The sequence below is a fragment of the Oryctolagus cuniculus genome, chromosome 4 (genome assembly GCF_964237555.1).
Source record: "Oryctolagus cuniculus chromosome 4, mOryCun1.1, whole genome shotgun sequence".
Taxonomy (NCBI): domain Eukaryota; kingdom Metazoa; phylum Chordata; class Mammalia; order Lagomorpha; family Leporidae; genus Oryctolagus; species Oryctolagus cuniculus.
This window is the reverse complement of record NC_091435.1, coordinates 96,639,103-96,657,522: the sequence shown is the minus strand read 5'-3', so window position 1 is coordinate 96,657,522 and position 18,420 is coordinate 96,639,103. Positions and strand designations below refer to the sequence as shown.

At 42.8% G+C, this 18,420-nt stretch overlaps 1 protein-coding gene across 8 annotated transcripts in view; it reads right to left on the bottom strand.

Moving 5' to 3' along the window:
* The window catches only part of DCUN1D1 (defective in cullin neddylation 1 domain containing 1), a 57,195-nt gene that overhangs the window by 34,303 nt on the left and 4,472 nt on the right, over nt 1–18,420 (bottom strand). For 3 of the 8 annotated variants that reach the window (XR_011388031.1, XR_011388029.1, XM_008266563.4), the window contains exons 2-4: nt 3,223–3,439; nt 1,810–1,978; nt 61–191 (exon numbers count right to left, since the gene is read on the bottom strand). Coding sequence is in view for 1 of the 8 variants with exons in the window: in XM_008266563.4 (XP_008264785.1) it covers nt 61–191; nt 1,810–1,978; nt 3,223–3,439 (517 nt within the window). In the remaining 7 variants the exon portion in view is untranslated. Of the gene's footprint in view, nt 1–60; nt 192–1,809; nt 1,979–3,222; nt 3,440–3,564; nt 3,611–16,714; nt 17,223–17,314; nt 17,797–18,420 lie in introns of those variants that run through there. The other 5 variants (XR_011388033.1, XR_011388030.1, XR_011388035.1 and 2 more) reach the window with 5 other exon arrangements.

Below are 18,420 nucleotides of genomic sequence, written 5' to 3'. Positions count from 1 at the left end.
ATGTTATCAATGCACTTAAATATATTTGAAAAGTCAAACATAATTTTAAAATATTCTTACCTAATCCTTTTTGTCCTGGATTCTTTGCAAAATTAAATGTAAACTGGTAAAAGTCCTTAAATCGTCCTGGTTCTTTCAATTCTTGTTCCATCTTGGGTATCTGGGCCTTTAGTTTTTCTATGCTGTCACATCTACATTATAAAATGAAGTTTGGAAAATGTTAACGTTTGTACTATAAATTATTTATTCCTTAGAGAGGTTACATTGATTTCCTTGAATAACTTCTAAAAATCAATTAATCAGGAATTTTCTTTACATAAATATAAACAGGTACAGTCATCCACTTATCAACAGAGGATACACTGTAGAACACACAGTGCATACCACACCCTCTATATACTATGTTTTCTCCTATACATACCTACATGTACCTATGTTAAAAATTTAGTTTATAAGTGAGGCACAGTAAGAGATTAACAAGAATAAAATAAAGCAATTATAACAATACATTATAATAAAAGGTGAGCGGGATCTCTCTCAAAATATCTTGTTGAACTTTCACTTCTTCACTTAAAGGAAGCACTTTATAGCTTCTTCTTGGCATTACCAAACTGTCAACATCACTACTCTTCTGCTTTGGGGCCACTTTTAAGTAAACAAGGGTTTCTTTAACACAGACACTGTGAGCCCAAGACAGCTGCTAAGTGATTAATGGGTGGCAGCAAACACAGTATGGGTACACTTGACAAAAGGATGATTCCCATCCCCAGCAGGACAAGCAGAATACTACAAGATTTCACCATGATACTCAGAATGGTACAAATTTAAAACTTCTGAATTGTTTTAGTTCTGCAATTTTCCATTTAATATTTCCAGACTATGGTTTATCACAAGACTCTGAAGTCACAAAAAAGTAAAACTTGTATGGGGTAAGCTGGGATAAGAGGAAATCTGGAGTGACTACATCAGAAAAAATCACCATTTTTTAAAGAAATGGAACATTACTGTTAACTACAGAACTCCTTGAATATCAACATGCAAACTTACAAAATTAAGCTCCAACAAATAGATAAAAATGTATAGTATTCAGCAGAATAATCACTGGCTTCAACCATATTAGACACTGTTTACATTGTGATTAATTACATGTCCCACTTCCAAACTAATGGAAAGCATGGTCTCTCCACTTAAGTAGGCAAGTGCACCTCTTGAAAACTTTCTTCATATTTTTCATTACTGGTGCACTAAGAACAGAAAGGGCAGACTGCTGTATACCCACAGCCCAATACTTCTGCAGCCACATTAAAAAAAAATAGAGGTCACAGGCAAAAAATCTCCACCCATGCCTCTTCAATCTAATTATTCAAAGACATGCAGCTAAATCAGCCATCATGATGTAAGTGGAACAAAAAGTAATCAGCAACTTCTAACGCCAGTTTTTAAATTTTAGAATTTTAAAACTTTGGAGTTCACAGCCTCACATTAGGAAAGAGCTTACAAACTTCCTCATTTAATTTTTCCATGTTAAATTTTCATTCATAATTTTATTTTAGTATAGTGAATCTCCCTAAGAAACCTCTAATAATAAAAGTATAATGCAAATAGAAGAGGCTATAGCAGTTGCACAGATAATCTCACAAACCCTGAAATCTATACAACATGGGAACTAGCAAGTTAGCCCTTTCTATTTATACCAATGTTTGTGGGTCTGTGAAATGTCATTACATTTTAAATGCAAATGACATAATTCAGTTCCACAGTAATTCTCATGGTAATGTATCTAATTTCCTATGGTAATTACATACTCACCCTAATTCTGTCATGCCGTCCATGAACTCCTGTTTGGAGAACTCGCACTGTGTTGCTGCTCTGAACTTCCATGCAATGATCAACACACTAATGCTGGCTGGATCAAGTGCCAGGTCATCACAGAACTGCTGTATTCCATCTATTCCAATTTTATTTTCATCTTGAGGATCTTTAAAAATAACAATGCATAATTAAAGTACTCCCGTACTTTATTAGTCTGTATTCCTAAAACTGGAAAAGGTAATGTTATTTGTTCCATTTTCAAAAATTACAACATACCAAAAACATGCAGTATTACTATAACAGATTGCCCATATGATATTTAAAGCCACTTTGCTCCTTAAATAGCATTCCTGAAGTATACAAGAAAGCATACATACAGACGGGCACTTCATTTGTAAGTCCCACTTACTCATGTGAAAAATGTCCTATAGTTATACACATTGAGAAACTCAGACACTCCTCTAAAGGGACAAAGGATTATCACTCAACGTATTCATATTTTGCTTAAATAGGAATTCTAATTTAACATTATTACATACAGAATTTTCTTTTTCTTAAGACAAAGTTCATTTTATTAGAGCAATCACTTCTTAAGGGTATCAGAAAAACTATGAACTACCAATTCAATCCTAATCCAAACAACATAAACAACTATTGTTTCAAGAAAAAAAAATCAATATTTACTTATCAGATGAGCAAAAATTTAAAAGTGACAAATACAAAGAGACAGAGGCATGATCTTCTACCATCAAATATGATTAATAACACCTTTCTGAAAGTAATCTGGCAGTATCTCTAGCAATAGTAAATATCCACATCCTTTGATTTGGGAGCCTGAATTACGCCTAGTAAAATCCCAGTTTTGGAAAACTTTTGAAAGAAATGTTGTATAAATATTTCTGAAGAAACAGAAAAGACATGGAGGGATTCACAACCCAGGCTTTACTGTCTACCTCAGGAGAACAAATAAGGAAAAGGTGGAGAAACTACTAATGTCTTCTTATTCACCTATTATGTACCTGGTTTAACTTTTTATAAAGCATGTACTATTTTATAACTTTTAAAAGTCACTATGTGGGTTTTCTTAAAATCTGGTTCAGCTTAATTTTATAGAAAAAGGGAGGAAATAATCCTTTCCCCACCTCTCATTCTCAAATTGGATACTGGAGAAGGGAAAGAAAAAAAAAAAAAACAAGGGAGAAAAAATAAAGAGGCCAAGAAGAAATTTTAGTGAAAAGAGGAAAAGTTCTCTTCCACTCAGATGTCTTGAAATAATTCTGAAAACTGTAGAAGTCAACTGGACGCCTCTCCCGAATCCCCCAATTCATGAACTAGGGAGCATCTGATCTGTCACAAGCCCATAACAGAAAACCTGGTTCAAAACATTTAAAGTTACAAGCAAACACTCACCTTTGTATCTATTGTACAGTTGCTCTAACTTCTTTCTGTCCAATGATCCTTTTACACTCTCTCGTATATAAAGTTCAGGATTTTGGAAAAAATTATCTGTTGCAACATCTAACTTCCAGTCATTTTGAGACAGACAACTTACTGCTGTTTTTTCACTAGATTGTGTGAAGATCATAAACTGACGAACTTTATCCTTCTGCGATGATTTCAACTTGTTCTATTGAAACCAGAAAATAAACTGAAACTCTAAGTAAAATCATGTAAAACTAAGTATTTCTATATGGCTGACTAGTCATTCTTAGTAATACTATAATACCCATAAAGCACATTCAAACATTTTACCTTAAGATTTATTTTTGATGCTGGTAATCAGAAGAAAGAAAAAGTTCTTGAAAATATGAAACACAAAATTAGGTATAGTTTTGGTAAACAAATGAGGGCAGAGGGAAAGGAAGTTTAATCACCTGTATATCTCCTAAAAATGGATCCTAAGAGTATAAAGGCTCTATAAAGCAAAGGCAGCTACTTGCAAAACCCTGACCAAGCACAAAGCTCCCAGCAGGATGCACAGGAGCAGTGGAGAAGGTGACACTATCTGGCCAGTCAAATGACCCTGGGCAACAATCAGATTAACAGGTGTTTGTCACAGTCCTAATAATACCCACCACAGGTTGCCATTCTCCCCACACCACCCACTTTGTTTTCTTGCTATTTTTACCAAATGGGAGAAAGCAATTGAATATGAGTGTCTTACATTTCAAGGCAATTATCAATGAATTTCCCTCACGTTTTCACTCACATCAGAAAGAGTATCCTATCCTTTCTACTGAGGTAATTTTGTCTTTAATGTGAGAACCAGGGGCAGGGACAGAGCTTGCTCCCATCTACTGTTTTACTCCCCAGATGCTAACAATGGTGAGGAGGGCTGGGCTGGGCCAAAGTCAGAAACTCAGTTCAGGTCTCCCACGTAGGTGGGAGTGACCCAACTACTTGAGCCATAAGCTCTCAGGATTTTCTCCTCAAGGAATCACCTCTTTCCCTTTGCATGAGCCTAGCAGAAATTTTTGCTGTTTCCAAACAACCCTTGTACTGTAATAACCTCTTCTCATTTGACCCATGTTGACAAGGATTCATTTCTCAGGACTTAAACCCAAAGCAAAATAAGACAGGCAAGTATTCCCTCCATGGTCTCCCAGTACATCCAAGACCACACCTCCCTGCCTTCCCATCCAACCTCAGCCTCCCTGTTACTTCCTCCTCCCCTGCTAAGCAAAATACTCGGATTCTTCCTGAGCTACTATGGTAAATAAAGTGGGGGAGGAAGCCTTTGAGTAGTGTACACAGTAACAGATACAGTATTCCAGGGCTTGTGCAATATATCTGCAAACCCCAGACTCTCCTGGGCTGGCCTAAACCCAGGGGTCACAAGCCTTCAACTCTTGATTAGACAGTAGAAACAGACCAAGAAGGTTAAGGAAGGTATTTGTTTTAAAATCACCCAGGCTATTATCAGTGGAAATTTGGTAGGAACAAAGATGGTTCATATATCTGAACTTCAGTAATCTCTCCATAAATCACACTGCTTACTGTACATATTTATAAAGCTTTTTGAGATTGTTCAGCAAAGAGATGACCAAAGATAAAATATTCCACTTGACACAGAGTGAAAATAACATCATGCAAAAAAAAATATGAAAACCAATGCTAACTTTTGCAGCATGAAAACTATCTATTCACTGGAGTCTATTCTGCAGCCACATTCTTGCTCTCTCTGTAAATATGTTATCATTTAGATTATAGATTAAAATCTCATTAAAATTGAGAAATTATATTCAACTCACTAATCCCCCGCTACTTCATTAATAACTCTACCATCTCTGGACATCAGACAAGTCCTATCCTATCATAAGCCACATCTCCTAATGTCTAGGAGTCTTCCCTCTTGAAAACTATGCCCTCCTTGAGATTCAAAGACAACACACAATAAAATGAAATGCCAAAAAGATAACTGTCCTAATTTAATTTTCTGTTTAACTGAATGTTAACAAGCAAACTTTCAACTTATGTGATTGAAAATTACTCTAAAACTCAATATGCAATTCTTCCTTGAGGGAAGCAGCACACTCAACAGATGTGTTTCACCCTTCTCTGAAGATAGGGAGGTACCTAAGGGTCGCTGTGACCACCAGTGACCATTGCACAGTTTTGGAGACGAGCCTGCAAGTATACCAACTACAAGGTCACATCCTGGAAATTACTCTTTAATGAAACCTGATGTAACTCCTTGGAATAACTTTTCTCCCATTCTCCTAAAAGACACAGACAACAAAACAATCAGGTTTATTTTGGGGTTTTAGCATATACCACCAAATCCAGTACTCTGTTCCCTACAGCTTTAATCACTTTTGTTGAAGAATGGAAGGAAAAAACAGCTAAGTCACTTTTGTAAGCCAAAAAGACCTGTTAACTCTTTTAATGATTTAAGTATTGAAAAACTGGAGAGAAAAAACTTAAAAACTGTCTTACTCATGCAAATAACATATTAAATAATTACGTCATAAATCTTATATGAAAAGTATATATAATAAATAACGTGCACATAAATATATATGTACAATGATACATGTAAATGTAAGCTATCTTTGCTGATTTACATATAAATTTCCAGTATATGGGTCAGTATCAACATACAAGTATTTTAAGAAAAAGGGTTGCAGTTACTCATTTCCCACACCCTGAAGGCTAATGAGTGATGCCATGCAAAGAACTGATAGTATGGTTCCAGCCAGGCCAAGTGGTTATAGGCAACTACATCCTTGCAAAGTCTGATAAGTACCCTCCACTTCCTGCACGCCTGCTGTTTTGCTGTCAGCTCTCTATGCCTAGAATAAATTTTAACAATCATTTCCCTAGCAGAAAGGATATGGACACTTCTGCAGTCTGAAGGGTTGGCTGTGCAAGAGAGAAGCTGGCATGGGATACATGCACCTGCCCTCTTCCGAGGTCATGATGGCACACCAGGGCTAGAAGTTCTAACTGTGAGAGAATAGTATCACAAGTTTCAATGTTATCAGTTTAAGGAAGAGAAAAGGGATGACTAATCAGATTAGATTTATTTTATAAGGGAGGAGAAGGTAGATAGAAGACTAAAGTGGAAGAAAAAGCAGATGGATTTTTCCCTATTTCTACTACAAACCCAGTGGGGATCTTAACAAGAACAAAAACATGTGACAGTTACAATGATTCAGCACTCAAAAGTAGTATATGCCCTTTACTTTAATATGTATTAAAGGGAACAAATTGGACTTGTCACTTAAGATTAGGCAACACAATCTTCAGTATTCAAGCATTAAAACAATCTAGACAGTATCCAATTTTCAAGGAAATGCAAAGGTGGCTGGGTACGGAAAATGTATAAAACATTAGATATACTTTGATTATTTTTAATTCTAGCAAAAAAGGGAGATGGGGAAACATCAGCTCTTGTAATATGCATTTATCTTCTTAGGTTTCCTAAATAAAAATGATCAGGGTATCACATGTTTGCATTTTTTTCACTCAAGAAACTTAAGAATCACATTTAAAGAATAATTTACCTGGAAAAAAAAAAAAAAGCACTGAAGGAAACACAGAACTTAAAATGTAACCAAGTGTCAGTCAAGAACTCTTACTGTGGAACCTTCCCAGCATGGTGACTGAACCTTCTAGGGCTGTGAACAGAGGGAGGGGTGCTGGAAAAGCCCTGCTGTAAGAAACAGTAACCAAGTGAAGAAGTCTTCCTATTCTGCATACCTCCCTCCAAAAACCAAAACATGGAAAATGACTTTCCAGCAATTAAATACTAACAATTTCAAATACAAATCATTTTAATGAGCGATATTCTTAAAAGTAAAACATCAAGGTCCATTTCATTAATTCTATAATCCTGAATTTTCATCTTCTTACCCTTAAGTTTCAGTCCTAACTCCATAAAGAAACAAATACTTATTTAGGCCTTTACATTTTTAAAGGGATTTATTTGCTAGCTCAACTCTAGTTATCTCAGGATTTAATGAATCTAGCTCACAAAAGTCAATGTTTTAAAAATCAAAATACTCTAGGGGCCAGCACTGTGGCATAGGTTAAATCTCCACCTGCTCTGCCAACATCCCATATGAGAGCAAGTTCAAGTCTCAGCTGCTCTCCTTTCATTCCAAATCTCAATGCACCCAGGAAAGCACTGGAAGATAGCCCAAGCCCTTGGTCTCCTGCCCCCACATGGGAGACCCAAAAGAAGCTCCTGGCTCTCAGCTTTGGCCTGACCTGCTCTGGGTGTTGCGGCCATTTAAGGAGTAAAACAGCGGATGGAAGATCTCTCTCTCTCTCCCCTTCTCTCTCTGTATCTCTGCCTTTCAAACAAATAAATCTACTTTTAAAAAAATCAAAATACTTTCATGATCACCCCTAATTCTCACGACTTCCTTCACTTTCAACTCAGCAGAGCTAGTTCTAGCCCAGTATATGATAAACAGTACTCAGCAGACACTGACCAGTATTATCAATATGCAAAACCACTCACCTACAAAAGGCCTTCCCATCCACAGACTGTGGGTCTGAAGCCAAGAGGATAGGAAAAATCAATTAACATCAACTAACGAGACTACCTACTCCAGACAAGACTCACTGAGGGGACAAAGTCTTACTGCAGGAAAGCCAGGCTAAGAATCTAGGTAGGAGCAGGTCTTCTTAAAAGGCCATTTGGGGGTGAACCAACAGAAAAGGAAGACCTTTCTCTCTGTCTCTCTCTGTCCACTCTGCCTGTCAAAAAAAAAAAAAAAAAAAAAAAAAAAAAAAAGGCAGACTCAAACCAGATTGGCAGGATTCTAATCAGATCGATGCCTCTTAATTGCTGTGCAACTTTGGGAAAATTACTTAATCTCTCCGTTTCAATTTCTTCATCTGCAAACATGGTATTCTGGTTACATGAATTAATTTCGGTTAAACTCTCAGAACTGTAACTAACAGAGTAGGGACCCCACACAAAACCACAAAGGAATGAGGAACACTCCAGAGAAAATGTAAATTTACTAACAGATCACATTTATTTCAGCTCCTACTGGGTACCAAGCACTGAACTAGGTATTTAATTATTTAAACAATCCTACAAGACGGTATCATTGATCCCATTCACCAATGAGGAAAACAAGCACAATTTATCTACTTATCCAAAAAGTAGCAGAGCTAGGAACCAAAGCCTGGTGCCAGGTTCAAGGCATGTAGTCTTTCCATTCATGCTACAGTGTCTTTTGAAGTGAAAGTGGAAACAAAGGGCAAAAGTGCAGCCTCTAACTATTACCTATGCATGGGGGGGGGGGGTGCATTTTTCCAACTATCTTTATGGAGAAGTTAGGTAAGCAGTTAACTGACCTTTCTCCTTTCAAATGTAAACAATTTGCTTCAGATCTAAAAGTTCCCCACTAAGCACTCCCACACAATCTAACAAAAAGGCTAATTTAGGGATGGGCCATTGGGCCATCTCTGCAGAGTTCTTTTTGGGTGGGAGAAGAGAAATGCATAGTTTTTTTGTTTTTTTTTGTTTTTTTTTTAAGGACTGATTTATTTAAAAGTCAGAGTCACAGAGAGAAAGATACCTTCTATCCACTAGTTCACTCCCTGGTGCTGGGCTAGGCCAAAGCCAGCAGCTAGGAGCTCTATTCAGGTCTCTCTTGAGGGTGGCAGGGGCCCAAGCACTTGGGCCTTCTTCTGCCACTTTCCCAGGCCATTAGCAGGGAGCTGGATCAGAAGTGGAGTAGTGGCAACATGAACAGGTGCCCATATGGGATGCCAACTACACCACGATGCCTTCTCCGATAGGTTATGTTTAAGACAAGTAAGGTAACAGGAAGAAAATGTTTATAGTCCTGTCACATTCTATTTTTAAAACAGATGGCTAGGAGCCAGCACTGTGGACTAGCGGATAAAGCTGCTGCCTGCAATGCCGGTGCCAGCATCCCATATGGGCATGGCTGCTCCACTTCGAAACAGCTCTCTGCTGTGGCCTGGGAAAGCAGTGGAAGATGGCCCAAGTCCTTGGGCCCCTGCACCCAAGTGGGAGATGTGGATGAAGCTCCTGGCTCCTGGCTTCGGCTTGGCCCAGCCCTGGCAGTTGCAGCCATTTGGGGAATGAACCAGTGGATGGAAGATCTCTTCCTCTCTAACTCTGCCTTTCAAATAAGTAAATATCTTTAAGAAAAAAAAAAAAAAGATGGCTAAAATTTATAGCTTTAAATGTACAGAAGTAGAAAAATCAGGGCACACTAAAAGGGTTTTCCTTCCTAATGAAAAGGCCTGAAAGGTTCTGTCCAGATAATACAAGGACATGCAAATTCTAAATTACAAGGGAAACAAAATCCTCATAGTATTCTTTTAGATTATAATCTACAGCTTTGAATAACAATTTAGGGTTAAGCCTGTACTTCTTGATATTCATTTTTAATGTCCAGCCCTTTGAATAAATTAACTCTCCTTGGAAGGGGGCCTTCAGACTAACTATCCCAATAGAGTACCTGAGTTCAGTTCCTGGCCCTAGCTCCCCATTCTGGCTTCCAGCTAATGTATCTGCCCCATGGGAGGCAGTGGTGATGGCTGAAGTAGGGTTCCTGGGACCCATCTGGAGACCTGGATTGAGTTCCCAAGTCCCAGCTTTGGCCCCCATCTCCCCACCTCCAAGCTGTGGTGGGCATTTGGTGAGTGAACCAGTGGATGGAACCTGTGGCTCTCTCAAAAAAAATTTTTCAAAGGTTGACACTTCATTAAGATGCACTAAACTACTTATTGAGTTAAATGTGGAATAATATGCTACTTAATTACTGCACACAATGATATATATCACATAATGGCAATCCATTAAAAAAAATTTCAGGGGCCAGTGTTGTGGTGCAGTGGGTTAACCTGCAGGTTGAAGTCCCTGCTAATCGCGTAGGAAAGCAGTGAAAGATGGCTCACATAGAACAGGAAGCTGCTCCTGGCTCCAGCTGGTTGTGGTCACTTGGAGAGTGAACTCATGGATAAAGATCTCTCTGCCTCTCCCCGGGTTTTGTAACGTTGCCTTTCAAATAAATACATAAATCTTTTTTTTTTTTTAAGAATTATTTTATTTTATCTGAAAGAGTTACAGAGAGAGGTAGAGCCACAGAGAGAGAGGGGTCTTCCATTCCACTGGTTCACTCCCCAAATGACCACAACGGCCAGAGCTGAGCTGATCTGAAGCCACGAGCCAGGAGCTTCTTCCGGGTCTCCCACGCGGGTTCAGGGGCCCAAGGAGTTGGACCACCCTCTACTGCTTTCCCAGGCCATAGCAGAGAGCTGAATCAGAACCGGCGCCCATATGGAATGCTGGTGCTGCAGGCTGGGGCTTTAACCAGCTGTGCCACAACACCGGCCCCAATAAATCTTTAAAACAATTTTTTTTTCAGGAAGAATACCTATATGATTCAAACTGGTTTTTTAGAATTTTCCTCACAGGAACATTAAAAGTGTTGCATTAACAGGAATTTTCCTCCTCAACACCTCTCAGAATTACTAGATTGTTCAAAAGATGACTGGGGCCAGCATTGTGGCATAGCTGGTAAAGCTGCCGCCTGAGATGCAGCATCCCATATACTGCCGGTTCATGTCCCAGCTGCTCCACTCCCCATCTAGCTCTGTGCTAATGGCCTGGGAAAAAGTGGGAGACCAGAAGAAGCCCCTGGCTTGCGACTAGCCTAGCTCTGGCCGTTGTGGCCACTTGGAAAGTAAACCAGCAGATGAAGATGATTTTCTTTCAAATAAATAAATCTTTGTTTAAAAAAAGATTTATTTATTTGAAAGGCAGAGATACAGAGAGAGGGAGAGACAGAGAAAGAGAGAAAGAGAGGTCTTCCATCCACTAGTTCATTCCCCAAATGGCTGCAACAGCCAGAGCTGAGCTGATCCGAAGCTAGGAGCCAGGAGCTGCTTCCGGGTCTCCCACGTAGGTGCATAGGCCCAAGGACTTGTGCCATCCTCTGATGCCTTCCCAGGCACATTAGCAGGGAGCTGGATTGGAAGTGAAGCAGCTGGGCCTTGAACTGGTGCTCATATGGAATGTTGGTGCTGCAGGCTGGGGCTTTAACCTGCTACACCACAGTGCCGGCCCCTGTTAGCTGTTGTTTTAAGTTAACCGTGGAACTTCGAAATCTCATTTAAGTCTTTGTAGATCTTTCAGCCTCCATGATCTCCACGATGCACTTGGGAAGGCAGCAGAGGATTGCCCAAGGACTTGGGCCCCTGAACTCACACGGGAGGCCCAGAAGAAGCTCCTGGCTCCTGGCTTTCATCGGCTCTGTCCTTTGCGGCCATTTGGGGAGTGAACCAGTGGATGGAAGACCTCTCTGTCTGTCTCTCTGTAACTCTTTCAAATAAATAAAATAAATCTTTTTTTTTAAAAAAAGCTAATATTCAACAGCCATGCAATTCACAAAGAGAATGATCCTTAAAAATGCAGAAATATTAGAATCCTATAAATAATACACATTTTAAATGTTTATTAAAATGGAAACACCAGAGTATAACAAGGGAACAAGCCATGTATTTCAGCAACTTGTCTCTGTGCTAAGTGTTGAGAATTCAAAAGTATAACTGATTACAAATCTTTAGAAAAGAACTATTTAAAAGTAATTCTATTTTAAAAAGTTTACAATGCAGTTAAGCAGCCTGATCACTCTGAGTGGTCAGGTACGAACCATATAAAGCAAACTCAACAGATGCCACAATGTTAGCGGCATTTCCCGCTTCTGTTTGCTTTCTTAGGTGGGGGATACACCTGAAGCAGCTAGGAAAACCTAACAGTCTGCTGCCTATTCTAGAGCACTTTCCTGTTCACAAAGCAGATGACTTCTCAGAACCATTCTCATCAGACATCATGGCTAAGACTAGACAACCCGAACAACACATACAGACATTTAAAAAGGGACCGTTTCCCTGATATTCCTTATGCCTGGACCAATCTATGAAACCGTGTCCAAAGGGCCACTCAGCTCAAATGAGCTCTACTCTTTTAAAACTTAAAAAAAAAAAAAAAAAAAAAAAGCCCTCATCTACAGAGTTAATTTTACTTCCAATTTTTTTACTGTATGTTCCACAAGACTTTCAGTTTTCAATTACTTAACATTTGTATCAGATCATTTGACTTGATATAGAAACTACTAGGTCACTATTCAATATGACAAGGAAGCAGAGTGAAACTTATGAAAGATTATACATATACTGAAAGGGTGTTCGCTTGGTTTAGAAAAAAAAAAGGAAGGGGGGGGATTGTAAAAAGGAGGAATAAACGTGGAACAGAGACCAGGTTCTAACCCCTGCTCTGCCGTACCAGCAGCCATAGACATTCGCCAAATTATTTAGAACCACTAAAGGTCCATTTTCAGATGCACTAAAAGGAGACCGTACTAATGCCTATTTCACAAGTGACAACAGGGATTAAATACAATGGTTGTGAATTGTCTGACAAGTACAAAATATGTTCTCAATAAATGGTAATTTCCCTTCTCCTCCTCAAAGGCCTGGTTTTATGCTTACAGTCATTAAACTACACTAAAAAACCACCAGAACATATTTAACAATCTGAGAGGGTTTGTGTTGTCTTTATTAACTTTAGCATGACTAGATAAACTTGGTGGCCAACTAGTTTTTATTGAACATTAGATAGTCATCTTAAACAGAATGAAGTCTGTACCCAGAAGCTACATGATAAAGAAAACTCTGAGTATTGTCTTAAAAAATAATTATCTAGGGGTTGGCATGGTGCAGTGGGTTAAGCCACCACCTGTGATGGCATCCCATGAGCGCTGGTTCTAGTCCTGGTTGCTCCACTTCCAATCCAGCTCCTTACTAATGCATCTGAGAAAAGAGTGAAATATGGGTCCAAATACATGGGCCCCTGCCACCCACCTGGCAGATATGGAGTTCCAGGCTCCTGGCTTTGGCCTGGCCCAGCTCTGGCCATTTTGGCCATTTGGGGAGTGAACCAGCAAACAGAAGATCAATATCTTTCTCTCCTCTCTCTCTCCCCCCTCTCTTCCCTCTCCTCTCACTTCCCTCTTCTCCCTCCCTCCCTGTCTCTACCTTTCTCTGTAACTCTGCCTTTCAAATAAATAAAAAAACTTTTAAGGATCTTAATTATTTGAAAGGCAGAGTTACAGAGAGAGGAGAGAAAGAGATTTTCCATCAGCTGGTTCACTCCCCAAATGGCCACAACGGCTGAGGCTGGGCCAGGCTGAAGCCAGGAGCTTCTTCCAGGTCTTCCGTGTGGGTGACAGGGGCCCAAGCACTTGGGCCATCCTCTGCTGCTTTCCCAGGCACATTAGCAGGGAGCTGGATGTGGAACATCCAGGACTCAAACCGGCGCCCATATGAAATGCCGGCACTGCAGACAGCAGCTTAACCCTCTACACCGCTATGCTGGTCCCTAAAACAAATCTTAAAACATTGTAGCATTAACATGGCCACACTCCCTATCAGAGCAGGAAGCTTCAGTCCCCACCTCAGACCAGATTCCAGCTTCCTGCTAACATAGACCCTTGGAGAAAGCAGTGATGTCTCAGGTAACTGGTTTCATGTCACCCTTGTGGGAGACTCTGACTGACTTCCTGGCTCCTGACTAGTCAGGGCCCAGCCCAGCCCAGCCCCAACCATTATGGACATCTGAGGGTGAATCAGTGGATGGGAGTTTACTTTCTCTTTCTCTGCCTTTCAAATAAATTAAAAACCATTTTTAAGTTATCTCTAATATTATAATAGGGACAAATGATCCAAGGTCTATCACACCACTCAGAATCCTTTCATGGCTTCCCATTTCTCCTGGAAGTAAAAATCCAATACCCAAACAATGCCTCCCTTTGCCTGTCCCCACTTTCCGCCACTCAGACCTCAGCAGTTCCAATGCCCCACCCCCACCACACAGAGAACAGGAGTGCTCCAGCTACACTGCTCTCACAGGTCCTGAAACTTCCACCACCACACTTCTGCAGGCTGATGCCCTCATCATCCAATGCATTCAAAATCCATCTCCACAGCGGTGCAGACCCCATTTTTGCAACCCCACTTCCACTGTGCCCCAGCATTCGTCATCCCCTTCCTCAACACTTTCTTTTCCCATAGCACTTAACACTTTCTGAGATTCTAAGGAAGAAAATTACATACTATGTTTATTGTTTGTCTCTCCCTAGTCAAATGTAACCTTCCCTAGAGCAGGGACTTTTGTCTATTCAGTATTAAATATCTTTCCAGTGCCTAGAACAGTGTCTGGCACAGAGGAATGCTTACCAAATGCTGAGATGAATTAGACCCACCTATAAGTAACTTGTGGATACACAAAAGAATATGCAACAAGTTCTAAGACAACCTTGAACAGGCCTGCATTTGTTTGAATTTCTGAATTCTGGCATTTGTTGAACATACACTCTTACATTTCAAAGTCCACACATTTTCAAAACGGCATTAAAAATAGTGATTAACATCATGAATCATGTTAATTTTAATTATTTAGCAGTCACTCCTGATACTTGAGATCACCTCTGTCTGAGTAACATAACTTAACTGCAAATGCAGTTTTCAAGCCCTCCAGACTTCACCCGTGTTCAAAGGTTTACATGTACCGCAAATACTAGGGAAAATGGGAGATGAGAAGAAAATCGTTTCAGTTCTGCAACAATCTTGCAAACTTGAATCTCAAGACCTTGACCCTAATATCTTCTGAAAAGGGGGAAAGGAGTAAATGAGATGATCTCTGAGGCCCCCTCAGGTCTACAAAGTCTAATGATGCTACCAGTCAAAACAAAACCAAACCGGTAGGTTACAACAGTCTACACACACTTCTCAGACACTTAATAAAAGTCATTAGAATCATGGACATTTTAAGCTGGATGACACTTTAGCAATCAACAAACCCAATTCTGTCCCCTTACAAATAAAACAACTCAGAAGTTTTGAAAACTTTTTAAAAGATTGGCAAATTAACATTGCCTAGTTCAGGAGCCATTTTTGGCCTGTGTTTGAGATAGGTTAACTCAATAACCTACAAAATACCTCATACAGTCCATCATTGAAGTCTGTCCTAGAACTGACATTAACTGTGTACTCCAGATATAGCATGAGCTGCAAACCAAAAAACTAACATCATCCCAAAAGTTGTATCCAGAAGCAACTGTTAAGTTTACAATGAAACAACTGTAAAATGCTTATGGCCTAACTTCTCTTAAGGCCCAGGTTGAGTTTGTAAACAAGAGCATACCGAGACAAGAGTGATGACACCAACTGAGTTCTGCCACACAAAGTTTTAAATTAATGATATCTTGTCACCACTGGTACAACAACATGAGTTATGGCAAAGGTCCAACACTGGCTAATTTAATACTAACCAAAGGAGAGAAGCCTACAAGCTCCGGCCCAGGCTGAACTGTCCTGTGACTCCCCTGAATCCTGAACTCTTTGACGAGGTGAAGATTATATGGGGAAGCTGAGTCTTTGGGGCCACACTGACCCAGAGGCTGAGCAGCAAGGCCCTCAGTGCTCTCGTGGGTGCTTACCAGGGAACTACATTTCATTTTCTCAAGCTTACCAATACTCACAAAATGCCAACAGTCTGCAGACTTTCAGGAGCAATGCCTATGACCGTCTAAATATTTAAGGAAGAAAACTAAACTCCCGGGTGGACCTCTGAACACTGTGGTATCAATCCAAACATTAACCTCGCTTGACAGCAAAGTTCTCCTACCAAGTCTAAGTTTTCAGACTGTCCCAGAGATCAGAAATCTTGAATATGCGGCAAACTAAACCACATACCCATACATGACCCCAAAACACTGCCAAGTTGAAGCTGGGGCTAGGTAAGTATCATGCACGGAAAACAATCCTCTAAAAACAACAAAGACACTGTGGAGCATGCCTTTAACACAGGCACACACATACGCCCTCCTCAAAGAGGCCTTTATGCTCCCCTGCAGCCAAAGGACAACTCTATCATTTCTGCTATTCATACAGTAACCTGCATGGAATTCAACTCATGCTCAGCCTGTACAACACCAAACATCGCTCTGAAAAACAAAGAGTGCCCAACAGTTAAGTCCATAATTAACCGAAGCAAAGGACTTCACTACAAGGGTCTTCAAGTTTTGGAGGACTTTGGGTTTTTTTTCCCCCCCACAAAACAAAATACAAGAGGAGAGTAACTTCATAAACTGTTTTTTAAAAAATCACAAATAGTCCTTAACTGCTCTAATAAAGCAATTACTCCTCCCACCCAAAGCAAATAAAATAAGTGCTCAAAGGGTAGCAAGTCTGATTTCCCTAATTTTATGAAATGAGAACAGGTTGCACTTCCGTACCCCCTCCCCCCAGCTCAGCAGCCTCCCATGTTTTCAGGAGAGAGGTAAATATAACCTCCACCAACTGGCCAGCCAAAACTCTCATCTTCCAAAAGCAGGGGACGCACCGAGAGGTGATGGAGAAAGGAAAAGGGCTCATACCCCGCCCCAGGCAGAACTGCCCGGGAGACTCGCGGGGTGTTGGAGCAGGGAGCGGAGCAGCGAGCGCAGCGCCGGGAAAGTCTCGCCTCCTCCCGGCCGGGCGCAGGGGGGAAGCCCGGCTCCGGGGCGGGGGGAGCTCCTCACCCGGAACCCCGGACCCCCGTTCCCGGCCAGACACAATGGAGCCGGCGAGGGGGCCGGGCAGGGGCAGGGCCGTTGCCCCCTCCCCTCCCCCCGCCCCAACGCCTCCCCCACCCGGGCCGCACCGGGAGAAGGGCACCGGGGCCGCTCCCCGCGCCCCAAACTCCCCAGGGCTCCCGACTAGGCCCGGCTCCGCTCCGCCTCCTCGGCTCTCGCGTAGCGGCGGCGCCTGGGCGGGAAGGGGCGAAGGAGGAAGGGAGAGGCGGGGAGGAGAGCCCCCGCCCGGGAGCGGGACGGAGGCCGCGGGCCCAGGCTCGGGGCGCCGGGGGCGCCGCGGGGCGCAGGGCGGCCGGGCGGGGGTGCGCGGCAGCGCCGGCCCCCAGCCGGCGGGGCGGGCGGGCGGGCGGGCGGCCGCAGTGCCTCACCATGTTGGTGTCCTCCAGGCCTCTCCCCTCCTCCTCCGGCTCCGCAGCGAATGGACGGCGGCGGCGGCGGCGGCTCCTCTCACGGGCTCGCCGGGCTCCCGCTCATGCGCAGTGCGGGGCGGCCCCGGCGCGGCCCGAGGAGGCAGCCCCGGGCCTCGGGGAGGCGGAGGGACGGGGGCGGGCGCAGGGCGCCCCGCGCGGGGCTTCCCCCGGGCTCGGGGGTCCCCCGGGGCGGGGGGCGCGGCGGAGTGGGGGCGGCTACGCACGCCCGGAGCGCGCGCCATCCTCCCGCGGCGCCCGCGGACCGGAGCGGCGGGCTGGGGGCGCCGGGACACCCCACCTCCGCTTCCTGCGCGCCTCCTTCCGCTGGCGGGCGCCCGGCCGGCAGTGTCCACGCCGGCTCGGAGGAGACGAGCGGCGGGGAACCCCTCAAAGGGCCGGCTGAGGCATGAGAGCGGGTCCAACCACCCCTGCCCATCGCTGCCAGAGAGAGGAAAAGGGAGAAATCACCTCTGCCCTCATGTTCTCTGTGTTCCTGCAGCGCCGGTAGCCTGACTGCACCGCTGCCCCACGTGGACGTGCCGGGGGAGACCTTAGCTTAGCCCCGTGAGAGCTGCAGTGCCCTTTAGGACGGCGCAGGGAGACCCGCGGGACAGCCCTTGATTCCCAGCGAGAACTGAGGGTCCAGGCCCCAGGCACGTCAGCACCTGCCTGCCTACTGCTCGCTCTAAATGTCCCCTCGGTTTAGCCTTCGTGGTTAAGTTTTAGGAAGTGGCCACCGGACATTTTTTTTGCCCTAAGGGGTGACGTCACGGCAGGTGCACAGTCCGAGCTTGACCTGCCCGCTTGTTCTAGGTCTGACGAGGTGGGGCAGTGCCAGGATTCGGAGCTGCACACCAACTGGACAACTATGTGTTCTGACTGCAAAAGACTTGTTTAGAGGGTTCGTGCCCTTAAGAAATGTGTTCTCCAGTTGGGGAGGTAAGACATCTGCACACATGAAGGAAGTAATAAACCAAAACCCCGAAAAATCGCATCTGAGAGTGGGCCAGGTGCTTGCAAACATATTGGAACAAGCCCAGCCTTAGTAGATCCACTGTCACCAT